Raw genomic sequence first — 2,422 nt, 5'->3', positions numbered from 1 at the left:
ATAATTCTGGGAAATTGGACAGAGGAAGATTGGAAGATGGAAGGTATGGAAATAGCATCATGAACTGACTGGAAATTAAAGTAAGAAATATAAGCAGCACAAGGAAGATCCAAGATGTAGAATAGGTAAGAGCGGAAGAAAGTTACAGGAACCCCCCCCCCCCCAAAGGATTCACAAAGCTAAACTTTGACGGGGCAACCAAAGGCAACCCAGGGGAAGCAGGGATAGGAGGATCAAAAGGGTATATGCAATGGACTGCGGCATTGCTACCAACAATGAAGCAGAATACCATGCATTAAACAGAGGACTGGAGATAGTGATACGAGAAGGATACCAAAGATTGCAGATAGAAGGGGATTCTAAGCTGGTCATAGACACTATAAAACAACTACAGCAAGGAGCAAATGCAGAAAAACTAAGAAAAAGTTGGCGGACGGCGTGGGTAATTACAGAAGTCGAAAAGCAACTTCAACGACTGGCATACATTATCGTGTCCCATGTGAAGAGGAAAGGAAACGCCCCGGCAGATCTCCTCGCGAACTGGGGATGCCGAAACAGAGAGCACCAGTTAGACGTGGGAGAAGCAGAGCTCAACAGGAATGAGGAAATGAATCAGATAAAACAGGCAGTCGAGGCAGCAAGAGAATCCGAATGACGTTGAGAGGAGGGAAGAAAGACGAAGGCATGCGCAGGCAGATCAACAAAGATCATCCATGGAACAGAACAGAACGGAGGAAAGGACTAAAAGGACAGGGATGACGGAGGAGGAAAGAGAAAGGATAATCCTGAGAAGCGTGGGAGCAGAAATGGAAGGAGGTGGGCACAGGGAGAACAGGACAACAGGATTGAGAAGAGACAGCAGAGGAGAGCCAGATGGCAATGTGGAGTCAGCAATGGGATGGCAAGAGTAGCCGGGAGAAGATAGTCATAAATGAAGCACGGAGGACAAGACATGTGGGCAACATCCTAAGGAAAGTGGGACGGAAAGCGTGCCACGGATCGTCGGAAATGGAGACAATTGGAGGTAAGCTTAAGACAGAGGAATGTTAAAAGAATAAAGGATGAGGGAGTCCATGCATGTTGCATGTGGACGCGGGAGAAGGACGGTGGCGAGAGAGAACACTTCGACAGCTAAAGACAACTGCAGAAGAGAGAATAGCGGCTCCAGACTGACGGGTATGTGAAAACTTCTCCCATTCACTTGGATAAAATTACTAGCATGAAGCAAAACGTAGGCATGCAGATAGATGGGAATAGTCTGCATCTCCCCAGACTCAGTTATCAATTTAAGATAGCTTGGGTTGGGAGAAATCCCTGCAACTCCATGGCTGGGAAGGAAGATTATAGTAGTAAAGCAAAGGGTTCACGGGAAAACAAGGACCCAATATCCCTTGATCCCTGTAACAGATGGGAAGGCCCTGGAATGCCAAACCCTGAGATTATGCCCTCAGTAAGGCCAACCTGGAACACCCGTTTGAGGAAGCAGATACCTTCCATAGGATCTAGAGAATTGAGGAAAAACGGGAGGGGGACCCTGAAGCAGAGGAAATCAAAATAGGAATGGGGTTAGGAAAACCTCGGAGATATGGGAGGGGTATGGAACACGAGACGGTCTGCGTAACCCAGATAAACTACACCAATTATCATAGAGTAACCCTCATCAAAGAAAACTTGGGTCAGGAGAGCTTTGGAGAGACATTGAATATGTATTCACAAGTTAGACACAACTCGAAAGGACCTAGGAAGAGGGGTGGTAGCGTTATCCCCTTAAAGTACTTGTCCCCAACAGATAAAACTAACCATTATGTTTATATTGTGATAGGTCAAACCCATAGTGAAGGGTCAATTGTAACCCAACAAGAAAACCTGATGGATCAGAGAACTAGGAAGCTGCCCAACAAAAACATGGTGCCCAAGAGAAGCAAAAGGAATGTCAAGCAGGAAGCCGAAACAAGCAGCATGGACCATAAAAAAGGCAAAAAATCAACAAGTGAACAGGTAAAGGAACTTGTGGACGCCTACATGAAAGCAAATGCGCAAGAAATTCAGGAACAGATTTGGAGTTGGGAACGTGAATTAAGACAAAATCTTCAAGGTAGAAACCTTCCCCTGCATGAGTGGGAAGAAATGATACATGATCCAGGCACTACAAATGGCAGACAATCTCTCTATACCAAAACTCTGCAACTTTACTGGATCATGAAACACATAGTCGCTTGTGCAATGACCCTCCATCAGGAACACATGGAAGGAGAAGTGGAGAACCGACAAGAGTGAAACAAAGAACCAGAACATGTCAACTGGGAGATAATGAAGGATTTGGCAACCATCCAGATCCAAACTTACAGGAACAACCTCGCTTTGGGCCGCATTGAGCAAACTTTGTCTGAGCTAAAGTGGAAACTGTTTCAGTAGGGATGAG

The 2,422-nt window shown here is 45.7% G+C and overlaps 1 protein-coding gene across 1 annotated transcript; it reads left to right on the top strand.

Moving 5' to 3' along the window:
* Positions 1-250: 250 nt before the first annotated feature.
* LOC149247327 (uncharacterized) lies at positions 251-655 on the top strand. The gene has a single exon (XM_089443905.1). The coding sequence runs from the start codon at positions 251-253 to the stop codon at positions 653-655; it is 405 nt and encodes a 134-aa protein (XP_089300031.1).
* Positions 656-2,422: the final 1,767 nt, after the last annotated feature.

The sequence above is a fragment of the Pinus tabuliformis genome, chromosome 7 (assembly GCF_031772625.1).
Source record: "Pinus tabuliformis cultivar Carrire ecotype Pingquan chromosome 7, CPIR1, whole genome shotgun sequence".
Lineage (NCBI taxonomy): Eukaryota > Viridiplantae > Streptophyta > Pinopsida > Pinales > Pinaceae > Pinus > Pinus tabuliformis.
The sequence above is the reverse complement of the archived record's forward strand: the minus strand, read 5'-3'. Positions and strand labels throughout refer to the sequence as shown.